The sequence below is a fragment of the Solanum lycopersicum genome, chromosome 5, assembly GCF_036512215.1.
Source record: "Solanum lycopersicum chromosome 5, SLM_r2.1".
Lineage (NCBI taxonomy): Eukaryota > Viridiplantae > Streptophyta > Magnoliopsida > Solanales > Solanaceae > Solanum > Solanum lycopersicum.
In genome coordinates this window covers 15,156,897-15,174,444 of record NC_090804.1, presented here as the reverse complement: position 1 = coordinate 15,174,444, position 17,548 = coordinate 15,156,897, and the positions used below count along the sequence as shown (strand labels likewise).

The window sequence follows — 17,548 nt, the reverse complement described above, 5'->3', positions numbered from 1 at the left end:
GACAAAATTTCTAGCTAATGCTCCCATCTTTCAGTAACCTTCATGACATGTGAACACGGGAAGTGCAAATTAGCCCATTTTTCACAATCACATTTTTTTCACTTAATGAAATACAATGAGGATTACCATCAATTTGTATTGATCTAACCTCATATACCCCTGTGGATATATTCCAATCATAAACAAAGTGTCTTTTTGAATTTTCATAGTTTTCTCTCACTTCTTTTTGAAATTGCTTGTCCATAATTCCTTTTGCTCAACAAGTTGGTGAATTTTTTGACATCTACGAGTATATTGTTCAACGATTTGCTCCAATGGAAGTCTAACCATAGCAGTGACAGGCAAGCCTCGAGCTTTCTTTAGAAGTCCGTTGAAAGACTCTAAAAGATTTGTTGTCAATACTCCCCATCTTTTTTCATTATCATGACTAACAGTCCTTTTGTCCAATGGAATTCGCATGAGGTATTCATATGCTTCTCTATTTTCTTCTTGAATTTCCCACATCAAAGCTTCAAACTTCCTTACTTGATGAGTTGTAGCATCCCTCCACATAAGATTACTGAGGTCCCTATTTGAAAATTGAGATTGAAAATTAATTTTAAGATGTCTCAGACAAAATCGATGAAAGTCCCAAGGTTCCTGCAATCGCCACAACTCCGATAAACTAGTCAAGATTCCTTTTGCCCTATCAGAGATAATACAAATATCTTCTCTATCTTTTATCACATTTGCACTCAATTTCCTAAAAAACCATTTCCATGCCTCTTTCGTCTCTTTGTCAACAATACCAAACGCAAGAGGAATGTTATCATTTCCGTCATTTCCAACAACAATTGACAATTTTATCTCATATTTTCCATACATATGAGTTCCATCTACTGAAATAACAAGACGACAAGTTTGGAACCCGTCAATGCATGGCTTGAAAGCCCAAAATACAAACTTAAAAGTTTTTACCTCTGGCGAATTCATTGACTCTTCGTGTTTCCATTCCACAAGTGTTCCAGGATTAAAGTATTGAAAAGCTGCAAAAAACTTTGGAAGCTCACTAAATGATTTCTGAAAATAACCATATACCAATGTAAATGTGCGTTGACGCCCAAGCCACGCTTTTCTATATGTTACTTGATGACCAAATTTTTCATGAACCTTAGACATGACATCCACTACCAACAATTTTGAATTTTTACTTATTTGATTTAAAAATAGAGATGCAATTAAATTGGTATCTAAGTTAGTGTGACCTGTTGTAAGCCCTTCAGTCTCACATCTATGATTATTAAAATACTTTCCTATCTTCCAAAGTCTACCTCCAACCTTACGACCCCGAAGAAATCATGGATAACCCAAAGAATCATAAAATCTGCATCTCACAGTCCATACGCTCTTAGTTGATATTACAATCTTAAATTCTTTATTTTTGCGCAAATTTCAAATTGTCACAGTCCGTTTTAACTTAGCTTTACTACTAAAATACATATTTTTTTCTAAATCTTTTTTTGCATCCTCGACCCAAACAGAACAACATTTCATTTTGGATTCACGAGTAGAGATAAAAATATATTGCTCAGTCTCCAATGTTGTAAAGTAAGGTATACCATTATTTTGCATTTCATCAAATTGATTTTGAAAATTTACCGCACTCTCATTTTTGAGGTAAATCTTCAATATCTTCATCGGAATCACTTTTAATGACTTTACTCTCTCCATCATCTTTTGAAGGTTCATCCTCCTCCGAATTTTCATCACTTCTTTGAGCATGTGCATCATTACACAAATCAAAGGTAGCTTCATCTTCACTATAGAAAAAAAATAATTTCATGAAATACAAAAAAAAATGAAAATAATTAATTATTCATGTTATTATAAATAAAATTAGTTGAAAATATTATTCTACCTGATTTCATATTGATTGTGGCTACTCTCAATATGTCTTTGACTACCCGAGCCTTCATCAAATGATTGATGAATACCATGTGTTGCAGTGTATGTAAAATGAGGCTGACTGAATGTGGCAAATCCATAATTTTGAGCCAATAAATTCATATGATAACCATGTTGATCATTCATTCGAAACAGATTATCTTGATTTATTGGTCTAATCTTTATATACATCTCCAAAAGATTTATATCAATCTTGTTCAAAAATTTCTGAGGAATGGCAAAAAATTGTACCAAAGATTGGTCATTCTCAATTTTGAACTCAATAAATCTTATAATGTTACCTTGAAATGAGCATGGATATTTTCCAGAAATATCCAATTGAATATTTTCTCCATCAGTCCCCATTTTCTCATGCAACTATTTAATTAATTCAACGTAGTTGGTCGAAATAGACATGCTAACAATCATTCTGGCACATTCGTTATATCGAAATCCGTTCATTTTAGTGATTATTTCACCGCCCCAATACAAAGCAATCATCACGTTATCTTCAAAATTAGCCATCAAAAAATCCTACACACAAAAATAAGATGCATTATAGTTATTAAAAATATGTTATAAGTACATTACAATATATTGACAAGCCATACCTATTGAAATTTTGTGAGTATTAATTCAACAATAGGGCATATAAGCAGAAGCTTTGTAGAACATTATTTGAATGTGCTAAACATTCTACACAACCATTTCTTATAATGTTCTGTGGCCAACACTTTAAGAATTTATTTTAAAGTTAAAACGTAACATACAGTAACGTTTTATTGGAAGATCAAATTAACAACCTGTGACATGATAGAATCGTTACTCATGGTAACATTTTAGTCTTAAAACGTGACTCAGAATAACGATTTAACGTCACATTTTATACAAAGATTCTCAGGTGGCAGACCTGTAATTTGATTTGATATAATCGTTACTCCAAGTAACGTTTTATATGTAAAACGTGACTCCCAGTAACGTCTTCGACGTCAAATTTCGTACAGAGATTCTAAGGTGGCAGACTTGTGATTTTGTTTGACAGAAACGTCACTAAGAGTAACGTTTTCCCAGACTTGTGATTTTGTTTGACAGAATCGTCACTAAGAGTAACGTTTTCCCTTTAAAATTTACAAAGATGTGAAAGTGGCAGATGTACAAAGACATGTTACTGACGGTAACGTCTTAAGCTTAAAATGTTACTGTCAGTAACGTAATGCTTCTTAACGCCGTCTACCAAATGTTTTTAGTCTGTCTATTTTTTAAAAATGAAATATAGCCTAATACGTTACTATCAACAACGTTTATACTAGTTTTGTAAAATTTCAAAGTTTCATATTATTTTGATGAATTGAATGAAATAATAGATTATTTTGATCAAAAGTCCCAATTTTCCATTTAAGCTGAAAAAGTAGTCATTTTTTCTAATATTTTTCAGTTTCCTTTTTTGATATTTCAGGTTAGGTTGATATATACAAATGCAGGATACATTATATTGACAATAGCTGCCAATGTTGAGCACTAACTTCGAAAATGGCCCAGAAATGACCGACACCCGACAGGGAAGGTATTGGATTTTACAACTTCAACACTCTTTCGCAAATATATATATATATATATATATATATATATATCATTCTGCAATTCTCTAATAAGCTAATGCAAGTATTGTTCCACAACTATGGCAACCTGCAAGTGGGACAGTGATCACAAATGATACTAAAGACGTTATTTCGTATTTTGCACCCTCGAAGAATGACTCCTACGTCATGTCAGCTTCTGGAGGGAAAATATCATTGTTCGATATGATGACTTTTAAGGTAAAATGTTGCATCATTTCATGTTGAGTTGTCCACAGGTAATTTGGTTGCATATGGGAATGAAAGAGAGAAACTTTGAGCAACTTGCACTCTAGTTTTAGCCTAGCAGTTTAGCTAAGAAGTTATAAATCAGAAATTAGTTGCATGAAGTTATATCTTATTTTGCTTTCCACTAATCTGTATATTGTTTCTCTTGCAAATGCACACTATGACAACATTTATGTCCGCCCCACTCGCAACAATCTTTTTGGCATTTTATCCTCAAGATAACAATGTTATTGCCATAGGAATGGATGACTCCTCCATCTAGATATATGATGTCCGAGTTGACGAGGTTGAGCTATTCAGACATTTATTTAATTTTGAGATTTTTGGAATATTATTAATTCAGCGTTAACATCAAGTATGATCCCTTTGTGTAGGTAAAGACAAAGCTCAAAGGACAACAGAAAAGAATAAATGGGCTTGCTTTTTCAAATTCTCTCACCGTGCTTATATCTGCAGGAGCAAATTCTCAGGTAAATGAATTTGATATAGATGCATCTCGACAGATACCTTACTTAAAAGAAAAATATATTTATTGTACTTTGGGCGAATTTGTGGCTTGATGTAGTTGATAATAGTTGTTTACTGATGAACAATATCAACACTTTGACAACAGTGAAACAACTTTGCTAGAATGGTAATATAAGGATACTTCGTAAAAACAATCTGAAATGATCGTTGTGTGTTCAGGAATCTGGCAGTTTATTAGATCATCTCTATTCAAGTAAATAAACTTCTTATATGTTTTTTGTTTTAGAATTGAGAAAAGCTATAGTACCATATAATAGCCAATAATCCTTTTTTTCCTCTTCTATAATTCATTATTTTTGGCTTTTACATATTCTAACTTATTTCACTAATTTTAAGCATCTATATGTTTGATGTGGGTAAAATGAGACACTACCGTCTCGCTCACAAAGGAAAAATCATTTTTCATTCACCTTGGAAAACACTTCCTCTTTTCCATTTGGATATACAGTTAGATTCTAATGTTCATTAATATGTGAATTAACACAAACTATAATGTGCTTATATGACAAGGGATACTTTCTTTTAATAGTGCATTAGTTAATCCATCATGTTGATATAAATACTGGATCTTTCTGTGGCCTTAATCTGTAGTATGGGAATCCAGAGTGTAGTGAATAAGAAAGTTGGCAGATCAGTTGGACTACACGATGGTATGTGCTACCAAAAAAACAGACTCAAGATCACATATTGGACTGTTGAGACTTATGCAACAATGGTTGCTGCTTTTACGTACTGTGTTTCGTGGAACGGATCATTCCTATTCCGATAGACTTCTTAGCCAACTACTAATCCCATCCTCCTAGTCTAATCTTTATCCAACTTGTCCAAACTCCTAAATGTATCCTTATAGTGTTTTCTTGGTTTTGTGGCTCAGCTTATCCAATTTGGTAAAAGCCATAAAGCAACCTAGCTATGATGGGGAATGTCCATTCTATATTGATTGATAGTCATTCATCTAATAGCTACTATCCCTTCAAAGATTGAATTGCTAATTATGAAAGTTGGAGTCTCATATTCTCTTTGTGAATAAAGAGTTATCATCTACTTTCAGTCTTAAGTGTTAGATATTTTGGAGTCCTTTTGTGCTTTATCTTTCATGGTTTCTCAATCATGTAATTATATAATTTCGTGTTTGAAGTTTGCTATTCAAACTTTGCAGGTTAATCTTTCACTAGAGAAAGTTGAACTATTTCATTTTCCAATGTTCATCACCACATTTATTGCACATATATTTAAGTTCCCAACTTTTTAAGTTTGTAAAAGTAAAGTGAGATCGTATAAGATATTTTTATTTTGTATGTGCTATGATTCAATGACACTTGTAACATAATAAGTTCTATTTTCCTTTCAGTTTTCGGAAATCTTATGAACATTTGGCGCTCTTTCTTTAATTGATTTTGCAGTTATGTGAACTCATTACTGTTTTATCTCAATTTCTTAGGTGTATGATTTTATCAAGAAGAATTCAATGAGAATACAAATAGACTTTGTGAGCGAAATTCTCAAGTACACTATACGGAAATTGGTAGGTGACAGTCATTTTTGTCTATTTTCCTCCCTTTTTTCCATAATTGTCCCATTGTAGAATTATACTCTTACACTGATAATGTGAAAGATAACTATACTCTTTGGCAGCCTTGACTTCCAAAATTTGCAAGTAAAATTCGATGTTCTTTGAGTTAGTTTACCAAAAAAATAACTTTAGCATTCACCACACGATATTAGTTGATAATAACACAAACACCTCTATATAGTATTGTTATGATTGGTGAAATTTGTCATCTAAATAAATGCTTCTTTTTTTTCCTATCCTATGTCAAACCCACTATCCATTTACAACACATGTTATTAGCCTACTACTATGTGGCTCTCTGGCTCACAATTCTGTCCTACACGAGGTAGAAATAAAAGCAACATTTCTTGAATCCGAATCTTCAAGCAACGGTATCTCAATTAAAACTCACCCACGAGAATCGAGAAGTTGTGAAAAGTTAATAGTATGCAACTTCTCCAAGTTTTTGGGCCGCCTCAGCGATTCCGATTTTGCGTCAAATGGATATAATGCCCTCAGCTAGGTATGTTATACTACATTTTCGTCTAAATAAATGTTCAAGATTGGAAGTAATGTAGTAACTTCTACTTTATTTGCAAGTTGTACTCATCCTGTAATGAGTTTATTATTGCCAACATAAGGGGCTGCTCAAATGGTGTTTAGTCAAAGGCTTGCTAAATGAACACTTTTAGGCTTTCTTTTTTTCCCTTTTAGAAGGAGGAGAAATATGGTCCTATAATTTGTTTAGTTTATATTGAATCATACATATAATTTAAAGATACCTCTAATGTCTCTAATGTTGTTATCGATTTTGCAGGGCATGTTATCGCTTTTGCAGGGCATGCAACTATTCAATCAACGGTTTCTACAAATAGGTCACTGTTGGACCCATGCAAGGCACGGGCCTAAGCCCTCTATTATAACATATATGATAAATGGACAATTTTCACATATAACAAATATAAAATTCATATTTGTATGCTATTGCAAAGTTTGTATAATTGGACTCCATAGCAAACATATAAATTTATAATTCGATATACATATACAGTTAAAGCGAATTGTATAAACGGAGTGTATAAAATGAGAAAGAGAAAGAGACTTGGACAGAAAATTATATAAAACGAAGTATATAAAATCAATTGTATAATTATAAGTATATAGAACGATTATATACAATTTTAATTTGTATAAAATGGAAAAGAGAGAAAGACAAAAGAGATTTGCGCAGGGAATATACAATTGAATCAAATTGTATAAAACGAGAAAGAGAGAAATTATATTCAATTTGAATTTGTATAAAACGAGAAAAAGAGAAAGGAAAAAATTTGGGGAGGGGAGTATTTTTATTGTATAATTATAAGTTTATATGACAAAAAAATATGTATTGAATGTGTATATACAGTTTTCTCTTGCTTTATACAAACAGAAACACAATTTATACATTTCGTTTTTGTTTGTATAAGCGAGAGAGGCGAGGGTGGTGAGCGAGATTAGGGAGAGTGGCGAGCGAGATATGGGAGAGGGGAGAGAGGGAAACAAAAATATATGTATTTATACAATTTTCTCTCTTTATAAAAACACAAACAAATTTTTATAGATTTGGGTTTTGTATACGTATATATAATTTTTTAAGAAAAATCGGATTTGGGGAGAGATTTAGAAAAAATTGAAAGAAATTGGGAGAGTAAAGATAGCTAACAGATTTGTATAAAAATAGAGGGTGGGCCACAACCAATTAAGAATAATTGATTTGGGGAGAAATTTGAGGGATAACCGAAAGAAAATAGGAGAGAAAAGATAGAGAATGAATTTGGATAAAATGAATCTTCCGCTTGATGAGTGGGTCCAAACCAAATGGCAAAAATCGTGCAAAATTTGCTACGGAATACAAATGTTTCAAAAGTAGCTATAGGATGTATTTTGATTTAAATGTTTGCTATCATGTACAATTTTTCCATGATAAATTGGTCCCAAACTTCTATAAACCTTGAAAACTAGTTAATTAATACAAACACATACAATTTAGGACACGTTTGGCCATAATTTTTCAAATAATATTTGGGGGAGAAATGGCAAACAGTGTTTGTCCATACAATTTATCATTATTTAGCAAATATTTCAAATTTTCAAATACTAGTTTTTTTTAGTATTTAGATCAAATCTCATTATTTTGGATCTTTCAAAAATTGAATTTTTTACACTTAACTTTTATCTTTTACAAAAACACCCTCTATGATAGTTGTTTGCGTTGTATTACATATTTTTTTACGTGAACACCCAAATAGTAATGAAATTTAGTGAATATGAAAGTGATGATATGGTTATTGATGAAAAGAATGAACAATTAGCTCGGGATAACAAATGCATGTGCTTTGTCTACTTCACAATGTATGAAATAATGTTTGTTGCACTCAGTCCAAACTATCAAATTGCTCGAGTGTCATGAACACTACTTGTTATTTATTGCAATGAAAAATCTAATTGACTTATTGTACAATCTTTTGGCTAGTTTTGATAGTTTTTAAAATTTATGGATATAAATCATATTTTTCTAAAAGATTGAAATATGTTTCTCAAAATACTATGGACAAACACGTGATGAATTTCGCTAAGATTTTCACCGAAATAATATTTACCAAGAATAGTTAAAAATTTACGATTAAACACTAGCTTAGAGTGTCATTTTGTTATTTATAATATGTTCCTTAAAACAAACTCTTAATTTTCACTTATGTCATTACCACCACTTGTTCATTTCAGTTTTTATAAAAAAATCGTTTTACAATTTTACTTTTATAAATAAGTTAAGAGTGTTAATCATTTTACTCCCTCAGTCAATTAATAATTGTCTAGTAAATTAAAAATAATTATTAATATTTTTCTAGTTTAAAAAATCAAGATATAATTAACTTTTGTGTTTATTTTATTCTTATTTTTAAATACTATTTATCATTTAAAAGATTTATTCAAAATATTAAATTTAAAAAAGTCAAAAAAAAATAAAATAATAGTATTACTCATAATATGTTTCTTATAAAGTTAGTTAAGTCAACAATAGATAATTAATTATTGAACGTAAAGTATTAACAAATTATGGGTGGTAAAATTAAGGTTGTGAGCATTGCATTGAGTATATACTGTGATGGGGATTTTGAGACTTCCGAATGTTCTTTTTGATTAGTATTAGGGAAAATGCACAAGTACCACTCAATTTATGTCTGAAATTCTAGAAACACACTTACACTATACTAAGATCTCATTATTCCCCTGAACTTATTTATAAGTAATTTTCTTCCATTTTCGACCTATGTGACACTAGAATGAAAAAAAAGTTAACCAGTGTTCGGCTCACAAGATAGTGTCATGTAAATCGAAAAAGAATAGAAATTTATTAATAAAATAACTTCAGAATGGTAATAGGACGTTAGTATAATATAAGTATGTCTCTGAAATTTTGAATATAGATTGAGGGGTACTTGTGCATTATTCCATTAGTATTATATTACACTTTTCAAGAACTAATGTGATTAGCTTTTAATCTAATTTAAATAGATTGATTTTATATTTTAAATAAAAAATAAAATATTCAAAAGTACTATAATAAGTGATAAAGTGTATATTTGTTACTTCCTATCAATATAAAACAAATATTTGAAAGCTCACATAGATTTTGTGTAATAATTTTTATTCAAAATTATTTACATGCTATTCTAATGTTTACTATCTTTATTCATCAATTGTACAACCATTCGTTTGTAATTACGGCGAGTTAAATTTTTTATTAAAGTTGTTTAAATTTTAAAAAAGTCGATAATCTTTTTTTTAGTAATGTAGGTGCACAAAATATTTATATTTGCTGATGAGTGAGTGCACCCAAATTTACAAATTGAATTACATGTCACTAAGTTACTAAATAATATGAAAACTTTTTTTTATACGAAAACTTAAAATTATAAAACTATCAATAGTGAACATAAACAATTTTAGCTACTAGTTGAATATAACTCCCTCTAGTTCATATTAAGTGACTGTTTTGACTTTTTTATGATTCAAAATAACTGAATATTTTAAAGTTCAAGAAAATATTGAAACTTTCTTCTTCATATTTACCTTTTCTTTTAATAACATTCTTAACTATTTCACATTTTCTTAAAAAATAATTTATAAATAATTAAAAAAATATATAATAGTGGATAGTGATCTTTAATTTTAATTTTTGAAATAATTTCTTAAGAGTTTATTATACCTAATAATTCACTTAATATAGATCGAAAATATATTTTAAAAAATCTTAATTATTAGGTCAAATATAATGCTAGAAAAATAAAAAAGATATGAGGCGACTATTTCTTTTTTTGAAAATATTGTGTTAAAAGCCAGCTAAGGCCTATTGAATCACTGACCTCAAAAGACCTACATTAGCCCCAAAAATAGTGTTAGAAAACACAATTAAGAGGTTCAAACCGGCAACCTCAAAATCTTAAACTAGTATGTTTACCGCCAGACCAACAATTTATATTATGGATAAGCGTATTTAATTTATTAAATATACAGATTATAAACAATATTTATCTATATTTCGAGTATAATTTTGCGACCAAACAAGTTTACCTGACCAACATTAGCAGGCTCCGCCCCTGATTTGCAGTGTTATCGTTTGTTCTCCTCAATAATTCTCATAGAAGTAGAAATAATTAATATTCTCATTATGTGATATATTTGTTTAATTTATCTGGGGAAAAAGTGATTGTAATCAAATAAGAACCAAACTTTGAATCTCTTTTTAAAATTATACTCTCTTTGATCTTAATTATTTGTTCGCATTTTTTTAGTGTTCTTTAATTATTTGTTTATTTTGACAAATTAAAAAATAATAATTTTTTTACCAATTATATCTTTAATTAATTTATTTTGAAAAAAATAATCATTTTTGAAAAATTTTAATTTTTAATTTATCTACTTCATAATTAATAGGATTGAAATGATAAAATCACCATATTAATATTTATTTTTAGGTGAATCAACTTAAAAGAAGACAAGTTGTGTCAAATTAATTAGTATGGCTAAAACTTATTCACACCAATTGTTTACATCAATCCACAAATATAAATCATATATTTAAATTTATAGTTCATTTTACTTAATTTTAATTATTTCACAAATACCTTACTTCATTGAATCACCTAATAATAAAAATTAAATTAGTTTAATGTAAACATCAAATTGAAGTTAATTTTTTTTTGTATTAATAACACATAAAATGAAATAGAGTGAACATTAAAGTATAAAAACCCGTTAAAAAGGTAAATTTGAAGAAAGTGAAAACTAAGTCCCCTTTTTGGACTTCAATTATTTTAGTTATTTTGAATTTAATTTATTTTTTTGTAAAATTCCTTTTAAAATTAATTATCTAATTTAGATTGTAAATATAATCTAAAATATTACATATTTATCCCAGAGGATTGAAATTTCATCAAACTCTAAAGACTAATTTCTCTCAAAATTTAAAATGTAATCCTTTGTGAAGAGAGGTAGATGTAATGGTAATCATAATTTGTTATTTTCTAAAAATATGGATAATAACCGGAGATAATAAACGTTGTTTTATCTAAAAAAAAATGATTCCGTTCAATGTCGGCTCATTCAAAAGTCAAACTTTTTCTACCCAAACAGAAATTTTTTTATTAAGAATAAATCACTTTTCATCCGTACACCATAACTTATGTCGTAAATTATTTAATCTAATTAACATTAGAAGAATTTAACGAAAAGAAGCATCTCAATGTAACAGGAGACAGGTAACATGATGCAATCGAAAATGCACCATGCTGTTTAATGCTGACAAGTTAATTTATGCTTCGGAAACTTGAACATCCCTCAATTACAAAGAGAGTTCACCATAAGAAGCAACACATACCAAAATGACATTCAAAAGAATTTAGAAAATAAAAGTTGAATAGATCTAACATGTAACAATCCAACAATTGAGTAAACCATCTGAAAATCAGTTCATCACATATAAGATATAAAATAGTTGGTATTAAATTCAATTTATGCTTCCCTTGACACGTACATTGAATATCATTATATCAATGCACGCAACGCCTCGGAAGGCAATGTTTCACAAACAAAAATTGAATTGAAGTAAAAATAAGGAAGAAACAAACAAAAGAACAAACGCTCTTAGAAGATTTTCACAGGGATATAAAATGTAGATTTGCATCCATTATATAAGTAAGCACAGATTCGGATGAAACCCTAGTTGTTGAATATTTGGGCCTTGGGCTACATGTTGACAAAAAAAATGAGCCCAGATAACTATCTGCTGACTCGCTTGATCAAAACCACAGTGTTTAGCCAAATTTGTCCCCATTACAATTTACAATATTTATATTAATAATATAAATATAATTTAATTAAAAATTCTGCTATAAAAAAAATAAACAAGAGAGGTAAATATAATAGGTATAAAGTAATAAAGCTCAACAATTTGGGTACTAATTACAACATATCTAAAAAAAATTTCAAATTACAATTATTCTAAATTTTTAGAATTGACAAATAAATTGCTCCTTCACCAATTACTTAGCAAACAAATATTAGTTATGTATCATATAGGGGTGTTCAAAATCAAACTGTAACTGATAAGTTAAACGCAAAATTGATTATTTAGTTATCAAATAAATAGTTGGTGAACGAATTAAAATTTTATATAAGTGCTAATTGTTGTGGGGTAGATTATTTAATTTTCTTATCAATAAACCGTTAACACATTAAAAATTACCATACTTACAATTTTAACTTAGATATGTTAACGTCATTTAATATTTTTCCATAAAATTTAATTATATATTATTAGTCCTAAAGTCGTGATACCAAAAATTTGAAACCATATATTTTTTTCTATTATTAACAATTACATTTCTAGTAATCTATGTGTTAAATCTTGAGATTTTGAATATGGCAAAAGTGAATTGAACAGGTAGTACAACATGTTCCAGTGAAATATTGCAGCAGGTATGCAAGTGGCGGCGTATGTGTTATATATGGAAACTTATATGTACGTTTTTGTTTATAGTAGTTTACTTGGTTAAGGAAAACTATTAAAAACAAATTTGAGTACAATAAGGTTTCGAGAAAAAGAGTTAGTAGAAGTCAACAAGGATTTGTAGAAGACAAATACAAGTTGATTTGTACAAGGATTGGCTGAATTTCTGGTTTATAAATAGAGAGCTATTTTGATCAGAAAAACTTGCGCACCTACAAAGAGAGAACTTCAAAACACGATCAAGAGGGTTGAGAGAGTTTTGTTAAAATCTTTTGAGTGCTGCAAGTTGAGTGTTAAAGTTGTACGATTGTATTTAAGAGTTTTGTTTACAATCTAGGTAGTAGATTTGCTTGACAAGTTATAGTACTTGAAAAGCATTGAAAAGATAGAAAACTAGGGAGTAGTTTTTTGTCTTGATTAGAAGGAGTTAGAGTTTATAATTCCTTAAGAGCTAAAGAGTTGTAATCTTTGTATTACTTGAAATTTACAATTAATACAAAATGATGTTCAAATTAATTACTGTTAAACACAAACAAGTAGTAAATACGTGTTCCTTTGAAGAATTCAGGAGGGTAGAATTCCAACAAGTGGTATCAGAGCAAGGTTATCTTTAGAGAGTCTAACAACTCAAGATAAGATCAACATGAGTTCTGCACCTCCACTCGGACACGGTAAGGGGCAACACATCAACAGACCTCCACTATTTAATGGACAATACTACTCGTGGTGGAAGGCAAGGATGAAAGACTTCATTCAAGCTGAAGACTACGAATTATGGGTAAGAATTACCAAGGGACCACTAATTCCTACCACCACTGATAGTGAAGGAAATAAAATACCTAAACCCGCAGATACATATAATGAAGCAGATTATAAGATGCTAGGAAAAAATGCAAAAGCTAAGTGTATTCTTGTGTGTGGATTAGGACCTGATGAATTTAACCGTATCTCAAGTTGTACCTCTGCTAAACAAATATGGGATACCTTACAAAACGCTCATGAAGGTACAACTCAAGTCCGAAAATTCAGGATTGCTAGTTTGTGTTCAGAATATGAAGCCTTTAAGATGAAATCCGGAGAATCTCTTCAAGATATGATCACCAGATTCACCACTGTGGTAAACGAACTAATCTCATTAGGCAAAGTGTATACCACTGAGGAACAGGTTGACAAAGTACTTAGGATTTTGCCTAGGTCGTGGGAAATCAAAGTCACTGTCATTAGAGAAGCTAAGGACCTAACTACTATGTCTTTGGATGAATTAGTTGGAAATCTCAAGACCTATGAGATGAATGTAGACAAAAGAGGTGAAGGGATTAAAGAAAAAGTTCTTGGTCTTAAAGCAACTGAAAGTGATGAATCAGACATAGATGACGATGATCTAGCTTTGATAAGTAGGAACTTCAAGAAACTCTTTAAAAGGGAATTAAACTCTACCAAAAAATCACCACCCTTGAAAGAAAAAAATTCTGAACGATCACAAAATGGAGGTTGTATTAAGTGTGGTAAGACAGGTCATCAAATAAAGGACTGCCCAATGTGGGAATTAGAATGGAAAAAGGAAAAAGCTAAAAAAGAAAGGAAGGAACTCCTCAACAAAAAGAAAACCAAATAAAAGGAACAAGCAATGTATGCAGCCTGGGGAACAGGTTCCTCGGACATGTATGAAGATGTTGAAGACCTTGCCTTGATGGCGATAGAAGAATCAGATGCTGAACCTGAATCAGATTCTGAAGAAACTGAGGAAGAAGTGAGAGAAAGCAAGCAACAGTGCTACATGGACAGTGCTTGCTCAAGACACATGACAGGGAATAAGACATTTTTCTCTCACTAGAAGAAGGAAAAGGAGGTATGGTTGCTTTTGGTGGTGGAAAAAAGGGTCAAATCAAAGGTTGTGGGAAGATTGGAAGAACTGATGAACATTTAATTGATAAAGTATACTATGTGGAAGGACTTAGACACAATTTACTCAGCATATCTCAGTTGTGTGATAAAGGTAACAAGGTAATCTTTCGATCCACTGGTGTTGAAGTAATCAATCTAAACACACAAAAATTAGTGTTAACGGGAAAAAGAGATAAACATGTCTACACTGTAGACACCTCAACTATCTCTGACACAAATCTAGTGTGTTTAAGCGTGTTGGAAAAAGATCCCTTGTTGTGGCATAAACGGTTGGGTCATGCTAGCCAAGTTCAATTAAACAAACTTATCACCAAGGATTTAGTTATAGGACTGCCTAAAAACAAATTCAAGGAGGATAAGGTTTGTGAAACATGTACTCTAGGGAAACAGATAAAATCATCATTTAAGTCCAAACAGATGATAAGCTCAACTTGTTCCTTAGAACTAATTCATATGGACTTATGTGGACCAATGAGGGTTCAAAGTAGAGGGGGAAAAAGATATGTGTTTGTCTTAGTGGATGATTACACTAGGTATACCTGGACACTATTCCTTGCTGCAAAAGATGATGCATTTAAAGTTTTTTGTTCACTAATGATAAAAATTCAAAGAAAATATGGGAAACAATTAAAGGCAATCAGATCAGATCATGGAACTGAATTTGAAAATTCAAAGTTTTCCCAATATTGTGACTATCATGGGGTTGATCATAACTTCTCTGCCCCCAGAACCCCTCAGCAAAACGGTGTGGTAGAAAGAAAGAACAGAACTCTTCAAGAAATGGCTAGAACTATGATGATCGCAAGCAAAATTGCAAACCAATTCTGGGCAGAAGCAATAAACACTGCTTGCTACACCATAAATCGTTGCATGACCAGACCCTTGTTAGAAAAAACTCCATATGAATTATTAAAAGGGAGAAAGCCCAACATCTCTCATCTTAGAGTGTTTGGATGCAAGTGCTTCATTCATAACAATGGAAAAAATCTGATTGGAAAATTTGATGCTAGAAGTGACAATGGAATTTTTCTTGGATATTCTACACATAACAAAGCCTATAGGATACTCAGCAAAAGAACTATGTGTGTCGAAGAGAGTGTCCATATCATTTTCGATGAAAGCAGCACTATGTCAAATGAAGATGTGTTGGTCAGTAACACATCAGCTGAAGAACATGCTGTCTCTGAACAGGAACAGGTCCAAGAAACTGGTTCCTCTGACACAACAAACAGAGAAGAAACTGAAACTCAAGTAAATTCTGATGAAGGAGTTGATACAGATGAAAAACAACCAGATGTTAATGAAGAACAAGAAAGATCAACTCCTACCCTAAAAGAGTATAAATACCAAGGATCACACCCATTGGAAAACCTGCTCACTGATCTTTCTTCAGGAATTACCACTCGATCAAGAATGAAGAATCACTACGCGCATAGTGCATTCCTATCCATGGTAGAACCAAAGAAAATAAGTGAAGCTCTTCAAGATGCAGATTGGATTATAGCCATGGAAGAAGAATTACATCAATTTGAAAGGAGTAAAGTATGGCATCTAGTACCTAAGCCCTCAAACAGAACTATAATTGGAACTAAATGGGTGTTTAGGAACAAGTTAGATGAACATGGTACCATAATCAGAAACAAAGCTAGGTTGGTTGTTCAAGGATATAATCAAGAAGAAGGGATAGATTATGATGAAACTTTTGCACCCGTGGCAAGAATAGAAGCAATCAGATTGCTTATAGCATTTGCATCTCACATGGAGTTCACATTGTACCAGATGGATGTCAAAAGTGCTTTTTTGAATGGGCTATTACAAGAAGAAGTTTTTGTTAAACAACCCCCTGGCTTCGAGAATAATGACTTCCCTGACCATGTCTATAAGCTTGACAAAGCTCTGTACGGGTTAAAACAAGCTCCAAGGGCATGGTATGATAGATTGTCAAAATTCCTTTTAAGTCATGGATATTCAAGAGGTAAAATTGACAATACACTCTTTTTCAAGAATAAAGAAAAGGGTCTCTTGATCGTGCAAATCTATGTTGACGATATCATATTTGGAGCTACAAATAAGAGTCTCACAAAAGAATTTGCAAATCTTATGAGCAATGAGTTTGAAATGAGTATGATGGGTGAATTAAACTACTTCCTTGGGCTTCAAATAAAACAAACACCTGGAGGTATATGGATTCATCAGCAAAAATATGTTAAAGAATTGCTTAAGAGGTTTAAAATGGATGAAGCTAAACCAATTGATACTCCTATAGCCCCTGCCACTAAGTTGGACCTTGAAGGAACAGGTTCTGCTGTTGAACAAAAACTGTATAGAGGCATGATTGGCTCACTTTTGTATCTTACTGCTAGTCGATCTGATATTGTGTTTAGTGTAGGATTATGTGCTCGTTTTCAAACTAATCCTAAAGAATCACATATTCAAGCAGTCAAGAGAATCCTCAGATATCTAAAAGGAACCTCTGATTTAGGACTGTGGTACCCAAAAGGAAGCAACTTTGATTTAGTTGGGTATGCGGATGCTGACTATGCTGGATACTTGGGTGATAGAAAAAGCACTACAGGAATGACTCACTTTCTAGGATCATGTCTCATCTCATGGGGATCAAAGAAACAAAACTCAGTTGCACTATCCACTGCTGAGGCTGAGTACGTAGCAGCTGCGTCATGTTGCGCCCAACTTCTGTGGATTAAGCAACAACTTAGTGATTTT

At 31.3% G+C, this 17,548-nt stretch overlaps 2 protein-coding genes and 1 non-coding gene across 3 annotated transcripts; 1 reads left to right on the top strand and 2 right to left on the bottom strand.

The window, feature by feature from the left end:
• Positions 1-216: 216 nt before the first annotated feature.
• On the bottom strand, positions 217-1,158 carry LOC138348674 (uncharacterized). Its single transcript, XM_069298242.1, has one exon. It carries the CDS (start codon positions 1,156-1,158, stop codon positions 217-219), a length of 942 nt encoding a protein of 313 aa, XP_069154343.1.
• Positions 1,159-11,651: 10,493 nt separating this feature from the next.
• On the bottom strand, positions 11,652-11,782 carry LOC112941614 (small nucleolar RNA snoR137). The gene has a single exon (XR_003247035.1). It is a non-coding gene; the product is annotated as a small nucleolar RNA snoR137 (small nucleolar RNA).
• Positions 11,783-13,562: 1,780 nt separating this feature from the next.
• Positions 13,563-14,753, top strand: LOC138348673 (uncharacterized). The gene is made up of 2 exons (XM_069298241.1): positions 13,563-14,424; positions 14,557-14,753. Exons 1-2 carry the CDS (start codon positions 13,563-13,565, stop codon positions 14,751-14,753), a joined length of 1,059 nt encoding a protein of 352 aa, XP_069154342.1.
• Positions 14,754-17,548: the final 2,795 nt, after the last annotated feature.